This window comes from Carassius gibelio, chromosome A18 (assembly GCF_023724105.1).
Source record: "Carassius gibelio isolate Cgi1373 ecotype wild population from Czech Republic chromosome A18, carGib1.2-hapl.c, whole genome shotgun sequence".
Classification (NCBI taxonomy): Eukaryota; Metazoa; Chordata; class Actinopteri; order Cypriniformes; family Cyprinidae; genus Carassius; species Carassius gibelio.
In genome coordinates, this window is record NC_068388.1 from 21,874,881 (window position 1) to 21,891,702 (window position 16,822).

General features: G+C 40.3%; 1 protein-coding gene across 2 annotated transcripts; it reads right to left on the reverse strand.

The window, feature by feature from the left end:
- Positions 1-9,225: 9,225 nt before the first annotated feature.
- Positions 9,226-16,131, reverse strand: LOC127933851 (uncharacterized). Of its 2 annotated transcripts, XR_008147587.1 has the most exons (3): positions 15,931-16,131; positions 9,488-15,783; positions 9,226-9,340 (listed from the first exon to the last, which is right to left on the reverse strand). XR_008147587.1 is itself a non-coding variant. In XM_052530876.1 (2 exons), exon 2 carries the CDS (start codon positions 15,539-15,541, stop codon positions 9,740-9,742), a length of 5,802 nt encoding a protein of 1,933 aa, XP_052386836.1. In that variant the 5' UTR covers positions 15,542-15,783; positions 15,931-16,131; the 3' UTR covers positions 9,232-9,739. The 2 variants fall into 2 exon arrangements, 1 of the variants encoding a protein (XP_052386836.1); XM_052530876.1 differs by having other exon boundaries at positions 9,232-15,783.
- Positions 16,132-16,822: the final 691 nt, after the last annotated feature.

Sequence of the window (16,822 nt, forward strand, 5' to 3'; positions counted from 1 at the left end):
TAGATGCACAGATGCACAAATGGTTTGTAGAAATTTGATTCCTGGCAGCACTTTATTGACTCCACTATGGCCCATGTTACTGTTGAGCAAACATGTGTCACAAGACATGTTCAAAGGAATAGTAATTTCAATACATTCAACGTACAGTTATTTTTTTCACTGTTACAATAAAACAAGAATCTTAATGGTTATGTGGTGTACCAATAAGTGCTCTTGTACAGTTGGTCAGACAGTAGAACAAGGTATTAAAAATGCTAAAGTCATGAGTTTGATTCCTAGATAATGTGTGAGCTGACCAAATTTATACCTGAAATGCAATTTAAGTTGTTTCAAGCCAAATGTAGTTCATTAAAAAAAAAAAAAAGAACTAGAAGAAGAAGAAATGTTTAATTAGAAGATGTAAGGTTATTCAGTTCTTTATTTTCTCCCAGCATTGGAGACCCATTTGCATCCTGTTTCCATTAGGCTTTGGAGTCAATGTTGATGTGCTGGCCAACTTTCTGGCTCGTGGTTATCAAAGGCTCTGGCGTGCCTCTGCTTTCTCAGACGCTCTGATGATCAAGGGCAGTCGCTGGCTTTAAATGCTTGTGCCTGCTGTAAACACATTTCTCTGCTAAATGAATGCCTTTGGTTTCTTACAAACCCGCCAAGGTAAATGCTCAAAGCATTGTTCATCAGTTCAGCAGTGATCAATGAATCAGCACTCAACCTTACACACAACTTTAAACAGAACAGTGTTTTCCTGTATTTTGATGACTTGTTCAGGTGGGACATCAATCATTCGGATAATTTGATCACAGTCTCCTGCTGCACAGGACACATTCTGATCTCTACATGCTCCTGAATGTCAGACAGAGATATTCTAAACCAAACCACTAAACCAATCAAGCAATGATGTAAAATAAGGTTTTATATTTTAATATACATTAAAATCTAATTTATTCCTGTGATGCCCGGCCGAATTTTCAGCATCATTACTCCAGTCTTCAGTTTCACATGATCCTGCAGCACAACTGTTGCCAAAACTGATAATTCTAATAATAAATCAGGACATTAGAATGATTTCTTAATGATCATGTGACACTTTTTACTGGAGTAATGGCTGATGGAAATTAAGCTCTGCATAAAGGAGATAAATTATATTTTAAAGGATATTAAAATATAAACCAGCATTATTTTATATTTTAATAACATTTTGCAAGATTACTGTTGTTTTCTGTATTCTTGATCAAATAAATATAGCCTTAATGAGCATAAGAGACTCCATATACATCTCTGAGGTGGTTTTATTTAAATAGCTAGCTATCTAAAAAGTGAAAAACTCATCCGATGTCCCCTGTAATAAAAAAATAAATAAGATTCTACTTGGAACAAGGTGGTTTACTCTGCAAACTAATCAGTGTTTGATTAAATGAATACTTTACGTTATTTATGGATGAATAACTTCCATATTATAATCCATATATACATTTTACTGTTATATTCACTACCAATCAAAAGTCTGGAATAATTCAGATTTTTAATGCTGTTGAAAGAAGTCTCTTATCTTCATCAAGGCCATTGCACACGATCCATCAGAAATCATTCTGATATGCTGATTTGCAGCTCAATAATGGTTTCTTATTATTTTCTGCTTTTATATATTTGTGGAAACCATGATACACCATTCAAACGTAAAAAATAATAATAATAATAATAATAAAAAACATAATAACATACTGTACATTGAATTGGTGTAAAGTGACAGTAGAAACATTTATAATCTAACAAAATATTTTTATTTCAAATAAATGCTGTTTTGTTGCTGTAGTTTTAAGCATTTTCTGTTCATCAAAGAGCCTTGAAAAAAAATATATATATATCAATCTGCAAACACTGTTCTAAACAGACAACAATAACTGTTATTTTAAATAATTTGAATATTTCACAATATGTTTTTATTGAATTTTGAGTTTAAAAAAAAATGTGGCCTTGGTATGTAAAAGACACTTCTGTAAAATAAATAAATACAATATTCATTATTCCAAACTTTTGACAGGTTGTGTAAAGTTTGAAACCATGCTATAACCCAAACAATTTAAAACTTAATAGGCAGATAAATGTACATTTACCATAATTTTAAGTAATTTTGGTGATTAAATAATGATTAAATGATGACTGAGAATTTATTCAGAATAATGTTTAAACAACTTGAAAATGGCACCCTTTTTTGAATCACACAGAACTCAATTAAGTTGTATAATTGCATATGCATTAAGTAAAACTAATGGCAGAGCATATTTATTACACAAGAAAAAAAAATTATAATTAAATTATAACGATTTTATGATTTTTTTGTATATTCATATTGAGACAGAGACACTACAGCAGGGATAGGCAACTCCGGTCCTAGAGGACCACTATCCTGCAGAGTTTAGCTCCAACCCTATTTAAACGCAGCTGAAAAAGGCAATCAGTGTTTTCGGGATTACTAGATAGATACAGGCAGGTGAGTTTTTATGAGGGCTGAAGCTAAACTCTGCAGGATAATGGCCCTCCAGGACCGGAGTTCCCTACCCCTGCACTACAGTGTCGGTGAAGCCATGAACACGAGCAATGTATGCTCCCTCTTTTACTCTGACCAAAACTTTTCATGTGACATAATGACAGTCACTTCCCAGAGAACCTTCTAGAGATACGTAGTCCATGACAATTTTTCACAGTCCATGACAGAGCGCCGACCATGTCATATCAGAAACTAAATGAGGGATTCTCATGAAACCCAAGGCAGGGAGTCAGGATGGCCCGCATGTGATCAGACAGGTGCGATGACTGGATGTGACAGTTAGAGACATAACCGTGTTGGCTGTGTTCTACAGAGGGAATGAGAGCGGAAGATAAAGGAGCTCAGGTGTGGCAGGCAAAGTGAGAGGTAGACAGAAGTCAATTAGGTTTGCCTCCCACCTGTGATTGAGGCCAGTCTCATTTCTATTTAACAACAGAGGAAATGAAAGTTCATTGGGCAATATTGTGGTGAGCTCGAGCCAGATGAGACTTGTTTTAAAATAGCATCATGGCAGACAGGAAGTGAGAGAAGTGACAAATTAAAGTATGACACTATGGAAATTTTGCATCAAATGGCGAAAGTGGGAAACCATTTTTTTTTTTTTTTTTTTTTTTTTTTTTTATGATGATGGCAAAGAGTTAAATGTTTTTTAGGAAAAGATTGTCCCAAGTGAGCTAAATGCTTCAATTCACACTGAATTTTAAAGCATGGTAGGGTGTTGCAGATCGATGTACACTCCACTTGACACCTTATGAAAAAAACTATATTGAAAATGAGACTTTGTGTAAGGGAGGGTTTGGTAATGAAGATGGCAAGATGATACAAGTGTAGCAGAATAATCGAGATGCTCTCACGATATTCTAATTATATAAGTGTATTCCCATCAGTTCTCTCTCCCCTACTGACTGCTCATGGTTTCCAGACAGTTTCTTCAGCTATTGGATAAATTCACCCAAAAAACTGAAATCTCCGTTAAACCTTTCATATAGCATACAAAGATGTTTGGTATTTTTTGGGAGGAATAAAAAAAAAAAAAAACACCTTGGTTCAAATGTGGACATACCATAAGAGATTAGAGGATTTAAGTAATTAATGTCAATAGCAGTTCAGATCATTCAGGTCAGAGAATTTGGTGAGTAACTTTGGTAACACCCTACATGAGCTTTTCTTTGTTGGCATTAGTTAACAACATTAGTTAACATGAACTAACAATGAACAATACTTCTACAGAATGTATTAATACTATTTAATGATAATTTCAGCATTTACCAAAACATTTATGAGGTCATGTGTTGCATATGTTAGCATTAGTTAACTGTTAACCGAAGCTAACACACACATAAACAAACATATAAATATATTTAGGTACATTTTCTTTTATGCATTAATACTCTTCCCTCATATGGAACATGAATTCTTCATGATAGATTAATTCAGAATTAATTCACCTAATTCCTCCATATGAGTATTTTATTCATCAATTTTTAGAATGTTGCATAACATACGTGCATCATCTTAATGAGACCAAGAGATGGTCTCTATGGAGAATGAACCTTTGTTTGTTTGTTTATGACTTAAGATGTAACCTAAGCTTGAAGCGTGCTTGTTTATATAATGCAGAGATGATAAAATAGGTAAGAAAAAAATATGCTACTAAAACATATATTCATTTTTATTTATTTTTTACATTTGTATTACTTTTTTATTGAAATTAAAACTTTATTGTTGTTATTATACTGTACTCTTTACAGGTCTAGCTATAAATACATAAGTATATATAGTTCCCTCTCAGTCAGTCACTCTCGACGCCACATCTGTGACCAACGCAAAATGGGATATCGCTTCGATAGACCAATCTACTTCGAGTGTAAACTAAACGAGCCAATGCACATTGGCATGCAATTATTGCATCCAGCTGCCCCTGATCACAGCGTAAGTATAAGAAAGCGGCAGGTGCAATACATACCAGCTTTTTGCTTCGGAGCTGAGCGTTAGTATCGTTCTGCTCAACCATGTCTGCTGTGAACTACAATTTCAGCACGCTCTCAGAAGCTTCATGTGTTGGCGAGACAACGCTTCAGCGGCAGTCGTTCCTGTGCCGAGTGGATTGCACACTTCAGGCTGCACTACCCCTGTCGTGTTGCAAGCGGCCAATTGCCCTGTGTGCCTCAGCACTAAAAGAGCATTTCCTAAAGAGTAAATTTCTCTAAAAGAGCTTCACGTGCATTTCTGGGTGCGGTCGTTACCTGGCAACGGGTGATGGTCCCATCCTGGCCCCTGTCAAACCTGGCGGTGAGTGGAAGAGCAAGAGGCCCCAGGACGGGTGACCCAGAGAGAGGTAGCTGCTTTCTGGGGGATGGTGAAGGCACCTCTCCCTCCCCTGGAGGAGGGCCAGGCGGAGAATCTCTAAATCTCAACGAGAGAGCAGTTTTCTCCCTCTCTGGGTCCCAGGAGGTCATGGAGAGTTGCGGACGGCCAAGTACCAGACCTCACTCTTCCTCCTCCTTCGCCAGATGGCAACAGCAGCGGACGGTTCGAGAGCGTCAACAATTGCCCTACTCACGCACCCTCTGCCAACCCGTGGAACCAGGTGAGCCCTGCACCCCACACTCGCACCATACTCCGGCCTGCTCACAAGCCACCCGAGTTGGGTCCCTGTGTTCCACCTTGTTGCCCCACTGCGGGTACGGCTGTGGTTCCGCTGGTCCCGCTTGTATGGTTTCTAAGCACCTAGTCAGCGCTACCCAGTCCATCTCGCAGGCTTCTGCAGATCCTCAACCTCGGCCATGCGATTCAGTTTACCCGGCGTCCCCCCAAGTTCAGCGGTATCCGCTTCACTACAGTGAAAGTGTTCGATGCCCCTGTTCTGCGGGAAGAGATCGCAGTCCTACTGGCGAAGGATGCGATAGAGCCAGTCCGTCCAGCCGATATGAGGACGAGGTTTTACAGCCCTTACTTCATTGTACCCAAGAAAAGTGGTGGGTTACGACTGAGCTTGTATCTGCGAGTTTTGAATCAGGCCCTTCATCGGCTACCATTCAAGATGTTGACACAGAAATGCATTTTCGGGTGCGTCCGTTCCCGAGATTAGATTGAAGCGATCGACCTGAAGGACATGTACTTTCATGTATCCATCCTTCCACACCACAGACCTTTTCTGTGGTTTACGTTCGAAGGACAGGAATATCAGTACTAGGTCCTGCTCTTCAGGCTGTCCCTGTCTCCCCGTATCTTCACGAAAGTCACAGAGATGGCTCTTTTTCCCCTCAGAGAACAGGGTGTTCGCATTCTCAACTATCTTGATGATTGGTTGATACAAGGGAAGTCCGCCTTTAGTTACTATGCCGCCTGCAGCTGGAATCAGCTTCCAGAAGAGATCAGATGTGCTAAAACACTAGTCACATTTTCTATTTTTAACTGTTTTAAATTCATTTTAAAAAATTCAATTTTTAAATAATTTTCAAAGTTTTAAAATTGCTTGTTTTTATTTTTGTATTTTTTTATTTTACTTTCTTTATGTTAAGCACTGTGAATTACCATTGAGTACGAAATGTGCTATATAAATAAACTTGCCTTGCCTTGCCTAGCACAATCTCGGGATCAGTTGTGCGAGCACAGGGATTTGATGCTCTGGCACCTGAGCCTGTTGGGCATTTTGGTCAACTGGGAAAAGAGCAAACTCTCGCCGAGGCAGAGGATCTCTTTTCTCGGTATGGAGTTGGATTCAGTCGAACACACAGCACACCTCACAGAGGAACGTGTGGTCGGTGCTAGCCTGCTTGAATATTTTCAAGGGCAGGACAGCGATCCCACTGAAGCTTTTTCAGAGGCTCTTGGAGCATATGGTGGCCGTGGCACTTACATCACTCGGCCTGTTACATATGAGACCGCTCCAGCACTGGCTTTATGGTCGAGTCCTGAGGTGGACCTGGAAGCACGGCACTCACCCAGTCCAAGTTACACTGGCCTGTCACTAAACCCTCTTCCCCGTGGTCAGATCTTGCATTTCTCCGGGCAGGGGTGCCCCTAGAGCAGATCTCCAAGCATGCTGTGGTTTACATGGATGCCTCCACCACCGGCTGGGGGGCCACGTACAATGGGCATGCAGTCTCAGGGGTTTGGACGGGCCGTGGCACATCAATTGCCTAGAGCTGTTAGCAGCGCACCTTGCCTTGAACCGTCTCAAAGGTCTCTTACGAGGCAAGCATGTGCTGGTCCGATTGGACAACACTGCAACTGTTGTGTACATCAACCGACAAGGTGGTCTGCACTCTCGTCGCATCTCGCAACTCGCCCGCCACCTCCTCCTTTGAAGTCAGAAGGTTCTGAGGTCACTTCGTGCCGTTCACATTCCAGGCCTGCTCAACCGTACAGCCAATGAGCTGTCTCGAGCAATGCTCCCGGGAGAATGGCAACTCCATCCCCTGACAGTCCAGCTGATTTGGAGACGGTCCGGAGCCACTCAGGTAGACCTGTTTTCTTCTCCAGAGACCTCTCACTTCCAGTTGTATTTTGACAATGGTGAGTGGAACTACTTGTTCTGAGACCTGGCCTACACCTAATAGGGGTGCAGGTGGCTCGCACCGGACACTGAAAGGGGCAGCACACATGGGGCTTTTGTAGGGATCCCATTTTGTGTCGGTCACCAACGTAGCATAGAGAGTGACCGACTGAAAGGGAAAATCTCGGAGACGCCATGTCCCGTCGCCATGGTTGCTGTACCATCACTGAGCTGCCAGGTCTCCGGCTCTGCTCCTCAGCGAAAACCTGATATGCATTGCACCTGCTGCCGCCTTATACTCACGCAGTGACCAGCGGCAGCTGGATGCAATATTTGCATGCCAGTGTGCATTGGCTCGTTTAGTTACACTCGAAGTAGATTGGTCTATCGAAGCGATATCCCATTTTTCATCGGTCACCGACGTGGCATCTCCGTTCCCTCCTTCAGGGACCGAGGGTTACCAAACGTAACCTGGACGGTATATGCCTTTTATATATAGACTTCAAATAAAGTCTTATTATCTATTATCTTATGCCCTTTGCCACAGTGTATTTAAATTCTAAGAAGAGCAACCATAATGAAAAACAACACTGGAATACGGCAAGGATTTTTGAGTCATCATTTTCGTGTGAAGTGTGCTCATTAAAGCCTTCAGGGAGCACATCTAATGAGTTGATATTGCAGGCAAAATATAGATCTGCTTTTCATCTTAGTTTGGAAACATTTTGTGAAATATGAATACCTTCATCTCCATAGGTTGCTTGTGAAAAAGCCGAACCAATTTGCGGTAAAGATTTTGTGAGCATTGATTTAAGTGTGATATCAGTACACCTTCTGTTTATGCAGATGTTGATCTTAAATCAGAGCTTCTGACAGTTCATAGAGTCCGGCCCAATGAGAGAAAGCTTTCTGAGAAGGAAAAGCTTTGAGTCCCAGCACAGTGCCGCTGTTTTGTTCTGTGCACCTGATTCCCTATTTAACCCAGATTTATGAAGGTAATTGCTGAATTATAAATGAGTGATGCAGGCGGTTCAGTGAACTAGTCATAAATAAGAAAAATGGATGTGGGCAGGTATCTCCACATCAGTGTATAGTTATCAATCTTAAAACCTAATGGTACAGCAACAGGGTTAAAGACTTTCACATCCATTTGTTTTCATTATGTGTGTGTAAATCAAAAGCTAATAGTAGGTGGATTTTTCTTTTCTTCACATAATAATTATTTACAAAATTAATAAATTGTCATGTCAGCTGCAGTTGAGTTTTTATGGAGAGTAAAGGAACATGCATTTAAAAAAAATATTAAAAACAGCTAGCGTAAATGATTTTAGACACATAAATTCCCACAGATAAAACTCTTATTTATTAGTGAAAAGAGATAAAAAGTCATGAAATTGGAGAGAAGCTTAATAACTTAACAGTAACTTAATAACTTAATAACTTTCTTTGTGAAAGGAAGTTTTTGCACATAAATAAAAGGCTGTGTGAGCTGGCTTTACTATATACTATATACCAAAGGAAATTAAAAGGAGATTTGTTTTCATCCTCTCTTTACAGAATTGTCTTAAGAGCATGGATTGTTTCTTTGCTTGCCTCTCTTTACACCATTACTTCACATATTTCATCCTCTCCTTTCATCCTCTAAGAGAGCATTAAATATGTGAAGGAATGGTGTAAAGAGAGGCAAGCAAAGAAACAATCCAAGCTCTTAAGAAAATTCTGTAAAAATATTGTCCAATATACTCTGATAATATGAAGTATTTTTCTATTGATATTTTACAGGTGTTTTACCTGTATTTTGAATAGTGCATTGCATTGTGTTGTGAGCAATGTCTGAAAGCTTAATAGAAATATACTGGTTATATATACCAGGACAATATACTCCCCCCCCCCCCCCCCCTCACATTGCACCTATATACATGCAATTAATATTGACATTTAATATAATTTATACTAACATGACCAGAGTTTATTACAAAAAACAAAAAACAAAAAAAAAACACACTAATTGCACACTTGACCAATGACATTCATACACAAATGCATCCCACCAACTATGAGAACCTTAAGAACCTGATCTCAGAATTTCACATTGCCCATCTTTTAATGTATACATCTACACTTTCACCATTCTACTGACGCCACATTTGTGGACACACTTATTTGGATACATACTGTGTGTACTGGCCTTATTAGACTTCTGGCATCTAACTATCCAGTAAGTTAAACAGTCACTCAAAAAACCTCGATGGAGACGTCAAGTCGTTTATGAAGTTTATGAATCAACTGTGAAACTGTAAAATACACAAAGGATACAATTACTAAGTATGAAATTATTAACAATGATTATGTAAAGATAATTAAGCTAAGAAAATATCCATCTTAATGTCAAAATAACCTTCTTAAAGAATCACACAATAAATTTAACACTATGTACTTACAGACGTTGCGTCTAACAGATGCAAAGAAGGATGATGTTTAAGGATTAGCCAAACAGCTACCACATTTTGATGAACTACTGCAGTACTACTCACATTTCCTGTTTCCTGAACTAAGAGAGTATAAGTGACTACTTTTCAAAATAAAAGTCCTCACTAAACAGACACATACAAAATAATAAACATTTCTAATAAATCAAAATCAATTCAGTCCAGCACACTCCCCGCCTGGGATTTTAAGAATCCCAAATCAGTTTATCCATCTGGAGACAGAAGAAGGATAAGTTCGGAGACAGGACGTGACAATATTTTTTGAATGCCATCCTTAGTCACTTTAATATCAGCTTTCCTCACCAGTCCATCTTTGCTTGGTGAAGTTTTCTCAACAATTGCCATTGGCCACTCATTTCTGTTAACTTGAATGTTCTTTACCAAGACAATATCACCCTCTTTCAAATTAGATTTTTTGTCTTGCCACTTTTGTCGGGATTGCAAAGTACTTAGGTATTCCTTTTTCCACCTTGTCCAGAAGATGTCTGCTAACCTTTGTACTTGTTTCCATTCTTCCCTGAGCAACTCGTTATTCCCAAAGTCTCCGGGAGGGGGAGGTGTTGCACCAGTCTTTTGTGTCAAAAGAGTAGCGGGGGTGAGAATAAAGGGAAATTCAGGGTCGGAAGAAACTGGGATTAAAGGCCGTGAATTCATCACTGCAGTAATTTCCGCCATGAATGTCGTCAAGACCTCATGTGTGAGACGGTAATTTCTCTCATCAAGTAACATGCAATCAAGGATGCGACGAGCAATCCCAATCATTCGCTCCCAGTGGCCGCCCATATGAGAGGCGTGAGGGGGATTGAATATCCAGGTGCAATGCTGTTCTTTTAAATATTTCTGCACATTCTCCGAATTGACACAAGATGTATCCATTCTGAGTTCTCGAGAAGCTCCAACGAAATTTGTGCCACGATCTGAATATAGATGCTTAACTGGCCCTCTGATTGCGAAAAATCTTCTTAAGGCATTAATGAAACTACTAGAGCTCATTGCCTCTATCACTTCGATGTGAACTGCTCTTGTACACATACATGAAAACATAACTGCCCACCTCTTGGAATTAGCTTGACCTCCTCTGGTCTTACGAGCAGTCACTTCCCATGGTCCGAAAACATCAACACCCACATAGGTAAAGGGTGGAGCTATTGTCAACCGTTCCACAGGCAGATCAGACATCTGCTGATGTCCTGTCTTCCCTCGCAGTCTTTTACAGGTTACACACTTGAAAAGCAGACTACGTATGCACCTTTTACCTCCTACTAGCCAATATCCAGCAGCTCTGACAGCACCCTCCGTGAAGTGTCTGCCCTGATGTTTCACAGCCTCATGGTAATGCCGTACAATCAGTGTTGCCACATGATGTGTACCTTGGATGATGATAGGGTTGACTTCACAAGTTCCCAGATCTGACCTCACGATACGCCCACCTACTCGAAGTAAGCCGTTGTTGTCAAGGACAGGAGATAGTTTCCTCAACACACTCTTACGAGGAAGGTTATGAGTGGCAACGATTCTCTGAATCTCTGTTGGATAACTCTCATATTGAGCACTTTTCAACACGAGAATTCTCGCTTTTTCCAGCTCTTCTTCAGTAGGACCTTTACAGCAAATATGCCATCCTCTACAACTATCATCTTTTGAGTGTTTGGAGAAAGAACTGGCAATGTGAATCAGACGTGCTATTGCTCTAATGAGAGTGTTAAAGTTAGAGAATCTGCTGAATCTCTCAGAGTTCCATGTGGACTTGGGAACTTCAGTTAGGTTTGTACACACTTGTGGACGTATCTCAGAATCTAAGGCTGGATCCACAAGCTCAAATGATTCCTGTGATTCAGACTGAAACTGGGAATTATGCAAGAAGCGTGGGCCTGTGAGCCACGAAGTGGAACCTAAGAAAGCTGCAGGTACAGATCTAGATCCGTGATCTGCTGGGTTAAGTTCTGTGGGAACATATTGCCATTGTGCTGGTGAACTGGATTTTAGGATTCGTTGAACTCGGTTGTTCACGTAGACATAGAACCTCCGAGTTTGATTACAAATGTAGCCTAGTACTACTTTACTGTCAGTGTAATACCAGATATGATCGAAGGTTATGTCCATCTCTTCCACAATCAACTCTGCAATCTCCACTGCTAATACAGCAGCACACAACTCCAGTCTTGGAACAGTAATATCTGGCTGTGGTGCTAATTTGGATTTTCCAAACAAGAAGTTAACATCTGTGTGACCATGATGATCTGTCACCTTCAGGTATCCTACAGCAGCAATAGCCTTGACTGATGCGTCCGCAAAAACACAAAGTTCTTTACTCTGGACATCAGACAAAGGGATGGATGTGCAAGCACGTGGTATTTGAAGCTCTTTTAAATCTTGAAGAGAATTTTTCCATTTTCTCCACTCAGCCTCCATGTCCTCTGGCAAAGGTGAATCCCAGCTCTCGCCTTGTTTGGTAAGTTCCCTCAACAGTAACCTCCCTTGTATGGTAACAGGCGCAAGGAATCCAAGAGGGTCATACAAGCCATTCACAGTAGATAGAACTCCTCTCCGAGTGAAAGGCTTGTCATCATCTGAAACATGAAACACAAAAGTGTCTGTTGCAACATTCCAGGACACACCAAGGCTACGTAGGATAGGAAGACCATTTGAGAAAAGTTGCAGATCCTTAATTCCATCAGCACGATCTTCCGAAGGAAAAGCTTCAATCACGCTTGGACAGTTGGAGATAATCTTGTGCAGTCTAAGATTAGACACTGCAAGCATCTCTTGTGTACGTTTGAGAAGATCGATCGCCTCTGCCTCTGTAGCACACGATTTCAGCATGTCATCAACATAAAACTCCTTCTCCACCAGCTTTCTGGTGTCACTGCCGAAACTCTCTTCATATTCTTTGGCTGCTCTCCGTAGGCCATAGATAGCCACTGCTGGTGATGGGCTATTCCCGAAAACATGCACACGCATTCGGTGATCCACAATCTCACTGTTAAGGTCATTGTTTCTGTACCACAGGAACCTAAGATAATCCTTATGATCCTCCCTTACCAGAAAACAATGAAACATGTGCTGTATGTCAGCAGTAATAGCCACAGGCTCTTTACGGAATCTCATCAGGACTCCTAGCAAGCTGTTATTCAAATCAGGGCCTGTGAGAAGCACACTGTTTAGTGAAACTCCTTCAAAGGGCGCACTTGAATCGAAAACAACACGTATTTTATTAGGCTTCTTAGGATGATACACTCCAAACAGCGGCAAGTACCACACTTCCTGACCATGCTTGAGAGGCGGTGCAATCTCTGCATGCTCATTTTTTAGCAAGTTGTCCATAAATTCCAGGAAATGTGCTTTCATTTGTGGTCGCTTGTTAAGAGTATGTCTCAGTGCAAGAAGACGTTTCAATGCATTGTCTTTGTTGTTAGGTAGACTTTGTCTGGGCTCTCGAAAAGGTAACGGAGCAACCCAACTATTACAGCTGTCTTGGAAGACCTCTTTGTCCATGATCTGGAGAAACCTAGTGTCTTCCACAGATGGAGCAATCTTATGATCATTCGCTGTATAGGAGAAAACTGAACAACCTATGTTTTCACCTTCAGACACGAACAGAAAGGGGTCCTTGAGTGAGGCTTCTAGAGATTGTTGCCGTTGTGGATTAACATCCAACTTCTCTTTTACCTTGATTTGACTGTAGCATGGACTCAGAAAGCTGTGACGGCCACTTTCCAAGATAAAAGTCTTGAAAGTATGAACTGAAGGTGGCCTATGAGCTCCTTTGAGACACACATCCCCGACGACAACCCAGCCAAAATCCAGTTTTTGAGCGAAGGGGGCATTATTTGGGCCATTAATTTGTTGGCGCACTTTGTGCACTTGAAGGATGTCTCTGCCCAGTAATAGAAGAATCTCTGCATCAGAGTCAAGAGGTGGTATTTCCTGTGCTATGTGTCTCAGGTGGCTGTGATGGAACGCTGCATCAGGAGTCGGAATCTCTGTACGATTGTTTGGAATCTGATTGCATTCTAAAAGAGAAGGTAGAGGTAGACTTATCTTTCCATCAATGGATTCCACAATGAAATCAGAAATTCTTCTACCTGCTGTCTCTAGAAGGCCTGCACAGGTTTTTAATGTATAGGGCAATGGACTTGTTTTGATGTTGAAGATGTCAAAGAAATCTTTTCTAACCAAAGACCGATTACTTTGCTCATCTAGGATAGCGTACATCCTCTTTGCTTTCTCTTGATGTCCAGCTGGATAAACAGAAACTAGACAAATTTTTGAACAAGACCGCGCACTCAGACCTTCTCCGCAGACTTCTGTGCATTCAGATGTAACTTCATGACTATCTGATTGATCTCTCTCCCCGCCATGCTCTGAGGTAGGGGTAAATGCCTGCGATTTCCATGGTGCAGGACCTGGATGAAGAGCTGAAAGGTGATGGTCACTACCGCATTCTTTGCACTGAATTTCCACAGTGCAGTTTTTGGCGATATGGCCTGTAGAAGAACAGCAACGGTAACACACAGACTGCTCTTTCAGGAACTGCATCCTCTCTTGTAGAGATTTCTCTCTAAACCCTCTGCATCTTCTTAAAGGATGAGGTTTTCCATGCATTGGGCAAATCTGATTTGGACTAACTGATCTCTTTTTCTGTTCAGATTGTACTTTAGTTGAGGTACTAACTTGAGTCTTGTGAACGGATATTGGAATTTGTCTTTGTTTCTCGAATCTTTCTCCTTTCTCATATTTTGCATGAGGAAACGTACTAAAACTGGGATCTGTGCGTGCTTTTGCTTCTGAGCGGACAAAATTTGCAAACACTGAGAAAGGTGGGAAAGCAACACGATGCTCTTGTTTATATTTAGATCCAAACAACATCCATTTTTCTTGAATATTATAGGGAAGTTTCTCAACAATAGGGTTCACTCCCTTAGAAGTGTCCAAATATGCCAGACCTGGTAAGTATCCCTCAAGCTTTGCAGCTTCTAGTTCAGAGAGGATGTCTCCTAAATCTCGAAGCTTTTGTGGGTCTTTGTTTGTTACTCTTGGGAAGTTTTCCAGTTTAGCAAAAAGAGCAAGTTCAATTGCTTCTGGAGAACCGTATATTTCCTCAAGTCTCTGCCATGTCATTATCAGTGCAGCTGCCGGGCTTCTGATATTAACAGCTTTCAGTCTCCGTGCATGCTCAGAAGATTCTTTACCCAGGTATTTAATCAAGAGATCTAGTTCTTCTGCTGGTGAAAGACCCAGACCAGAAATTGCACCCTGGAAAGATGATTTCCATGCCCAGTAATTAATGGGCTTATCATCAAAATAAGTAAGCCCCGCTGACACAAGCTGTGTACGAGCTAGATACTTTGCAAGGTCATAGGTAATGGACAAGGAATCTCCTTTATCAGAAGGTCCACTCTGTATTTGGTAGCGACGAGGAGAAGCCTGCGTTTGGGTGGCATCTTGAAACATGTCTACACTAAAGTCCATGTTTTGTGAACTAATTGGTAAGTCCTTGAAATCAGTTTCACTTTTAATTGGACTAACAAATTGAGAAGATTGAAGTTTTGGTTGCGTTTCTTTCTCTCCACTAGAGGGCAGTGTACCACTACTAATCTCAGATTGTATTTTTACATAATTTGCTGTACGATTCCGGCTGTCCTCGATGGGAACAGGCACCGATACTCTACTGGCTGCACTACGTTCTGTTTCCAGAAATGCTTCTTCCAGTACCTGGGCTTCTGCCAAAGCAGCATCCTTTTCCTTCTCTTCTTGCAAAGCTTCCAGTGTTGCTTGAAGACGTGCCTGTTCAACTTTCAATTCTATTTCTTTTTTAGCGTACGCTGCTCTGGCTTGTGCGGCTTCTGCTTTTGCTCGTGCCTTGAAAACAGCTATGCTGGCACTTGAGTGACAACTGGATGCTCTTGAAGAACGTCTGGATGTTTTTGAGGAACGTGTGCTGACAGAGTGCACATCTTCAGCTGTGCCTTTAAGATCCACTAAATCTGTCTGACCTTCTGCCATACTTATATGAGACTTGATCACATGCAAAAAATCAGGTTGATGTGGTAGAATCTTTGGAATATTTAAACCTTGATTCCATGTGATTCATGAACGTCCTTCTCAGTCTGATGTATTAACGTCTTTTCACTGTACTGGCCTTATTAGACTTCTGGCATCTAACTATCCAGTAAGTTAAACAGTCACTCAAAAAACCTCGATGGAGACGTCAAGTCGTTTATGAAGTTTATGAATCAACTGTGAAACTGTAAAATACACAAAGGATACAATTACTAAGTATGAAATTATTAACAATGATTATGTAAAGATAATTAAGCTAAGAAAATATCCATCTTAATGTCAAAATAACCTTCTTAAAGAATCACACAATAAATTTAACACTATGTACTTACAGACGTTGCGTCTAACAGATGCAAAGAAGGATGATGTTTAAGGATTAGCCAAACAGCTACCACATTTTGATGAACTACTGCAGTACTACTCACATTTCCTGTTTCCTGAACTAAGAGAGTATAAGTGACTACTTTTCAAAATAAAAGTCCTCACTAAACAGACACATACAAAATAATAAACATTTCTAATAAATCAAAATCAATTCAGTCCAGCACACTGTGGATACCAATCTTAAAGGGATAGTTTCCCCAGAAATTAAAATTCTATCATTTACTTGTCCTCATGTTGTTCCAATATCATAAAAGTTGTCATCAAATCCATATGAATCGAGTGGTTTATCCCAAGTGAAATAATTGTATGAAGTACAGATTTAATAAAGGATTTAATTCAAAAAATGAATTTTGATGAGCACACATACATCATAGATTACATACATTGTTGTAAACAGAAGCTCAAACGTATTTGCTTGACTCTAACATGTTTGTCACATTTGAGATTTAATTGACTACATCTGATGTGCTCTATATATGTATGCACTGATCAGTGTTTAAATGTAAATAAAAGAAAAAATCAATAAAATCTGTTTATTGTATAAAATATTTTCACCTCAGAAGACTTGTTTTACACCACTCAGTTCAAATGGATTAATTTTACAATGTTTATGACCTTTTTTAATCATCAGATTTTGGTGTCATTGACTTTTAATGAAGGCACAGAAAGGTCTCAGGTTTTATTAAAAATGTATGTATTTATCTTTCGAAGTTAAGATGCTACTGGCAGTTTAATGGGATTCCCCCATACCCCCTGTGAATCGGTCATTAATATTACCGACATTCTGTGGTAAAATTACATTACTCCATCTACCCTCGTAAAACTAATCCCATCCGAATA

What these genes read in the sequence shown, in the direction of transcription:
- LOC127933851 (XM_052530876.1), bottom strand. Translation starts at nt 15,541, where the DNA reads ATGGCAGAAGGTCAGACAGATTTAGTGGATCTTAAAGGCACAGCTGAA.